This window comes from Urtica dioica, chromosome 1 (genome assembly GCF_054948205.1).
Source record: "Urtica dioica subsp. dioica isolate 48M chromosome 1, U.dioica_male_clone48M_v1_H2, whole genome shotgun sequence".
Classification (NCBI taxonomy): Eukaryota; Viridiplantae; Streptophyta; class Magnoliopsida; order Rosales; family Urticaceae; genus Urtica; species Urtica dioica.
Genome location: NC_142756.1, coordinates 58,097,708 through 58,099,220, shown reverse-complemented (window position 1 = coordinate 58,099,220; position 1,513 = coordinate 58,097,708). Strand labels below are relative to the sequence as shown.

Below are 1,513 nucleotides of genomic sequence, written 5' to 3'. Positions count from 1 at the left end.
TCTATAGGCAAGGTCTATCCGGGTCGTACACTTACCACAAGTGCATAATGCTCCCACTAAGTGATCAACCTTCACTTGTGTTCCACATATATGACTTTAGATAAGGCTTTCCAGGCACATATCAGTCATCGACCAAGTTAAATTTCACCGTCCAATCTCGGATGCCCAACATGCGATTCAGTTTGATACGGAGACTATGGATGATAGTTGTTATTATTCTGAATGTTATCAGACCTCAACCCACTAATCATATGATGCTAATAAAGTAACTTCTTATCTTATTTAGTAATCATCATCTTCTAGTGGGCAATATTTATAACAAACAGATCTAGCCATGTCTACCTCTACTCATCATGTTTCCGCTATCTTTTCCTTCGTCTCCTTCCGCCCTCCCTTATGTCGGCATCGACAATGCCTCGTCTCTCATCATCTGCCATAAACTTACCAGCCATAATTACCTACAATGGTCTCACTCTGTCATGATGTTTGTTTGCGGCAAAGGTGTTGTTGCTGCCCCATAAAAGGATGACCCCAAGTTTCAATCTTGGAATGAAAATCACATGGTCATGTCGTGGCTCATCAATTCCTTGAAAAATGACATCGGCAAGAAATTCCTTCTCTATAACACAGCCAAAAGTATTTGGGAAGCTCCTTGTGAGACTTCCTCTCACTCGGATAATACATCTGAGCTTTTTGAGATGGAAACAATCCTCCATGATCTCCGGCAAGGTGATCAATATGTAACCCAATATTTTAATGCTTTCTCTTGTCACTGGCATGAGATCGATATGTATGAGATTCATACCTGGGCTTGCACTACAGATTCCACCTTGTTTCGGAAGCAAAAGCATACTTTTGAATTCCTGCTCGGTCTCAACAAGTCGCTCAATCATGTCCAATACCAAATATATGGAATCAAACCCTTTCCAAGTAATCGTGAGGCCTTCTCCAAGATTAGACGTGAGGAAAGCTGCTTGAAGGTTATGCTCGGTCCTACGCCTATGGTGTTGTCCCTTCCCACTGATGACTCACCTCTTGCTGCTCAAGGATTCTCGGCAAATGACAATCGTCCATGTCACAGTAGGCCTTACTGTGATCATTGTCGCAAACTTGGCCACTACAAAGAAAAATGTTGGATACTTCACGGAAAGCATGCCGACTAAAAACCTCGTCCATCATACCAACAACGCAATAATTGTTCCTGATCCTTCTACATCTGAGGCCATCCCTTTCGCACAACTAGACATGCTATTCCTTATGATTAGTCGTCGTAACTAGGCCCCTGCAATCTAAGATCCCACCATTGGACTCCTCGCACCAAAAGGTACATTTTTTTTGCGCTCGTTGTGAATCGAGGATCCTTCATTAATTGGATTGTTGATTTTGGTGCGTCCAAACACATGACCGATGATGCCTCTCTTCTCAATGATTACTTGCCGTGTCACAACCACTCTACAATTCATGTCGCCAACAACTCCGTATCAAATGTCATGAGATTGGGTTATGTGCAACT

The 1,513-nt window shown here is 42.6% G+C and overlaps 1 protein-coding gene across 1 annotated transcript; it reads left to right on the top strand.

The window, feature by feature from the left end:
- The first annotated feature begins 566 nt into the window (after window positions 1-566).
- Window positions 567-1,163, top strand: LOC149408208 (uncharacterized). Its single transcript, XM_089624425.1, has 2 exons — window positions 567-729; window positions 823-1,163. Exons 1-2 carry the CDS (start codon window positions 567-569, stop codon window positions 1,161-1,163), a joined length of 504 nt encoding a protein of 167 aa, XP_089480551.1.
- Window positions 1,164-1,513: the final 350 nt, after the last annotated feature.

What these genes read in the sequence shown, in the direction of transcription:
- LOC149408208 (XM_089624425.1), top strand. Translation starts at nt 567, where the DNA reads ATGTCGTGGCTCATCAATTCCTTGAAAAATGACATCGGCAAGAAATTC. An exon ending in CCTCCATGATCTCCGGCAAG is followed by an intron (nt 730 to 822) that starts GTGATCAATATG and finishes CTTGCACTACAG; the next exon opens with ATTCCACCTTGTTTCGGAAG.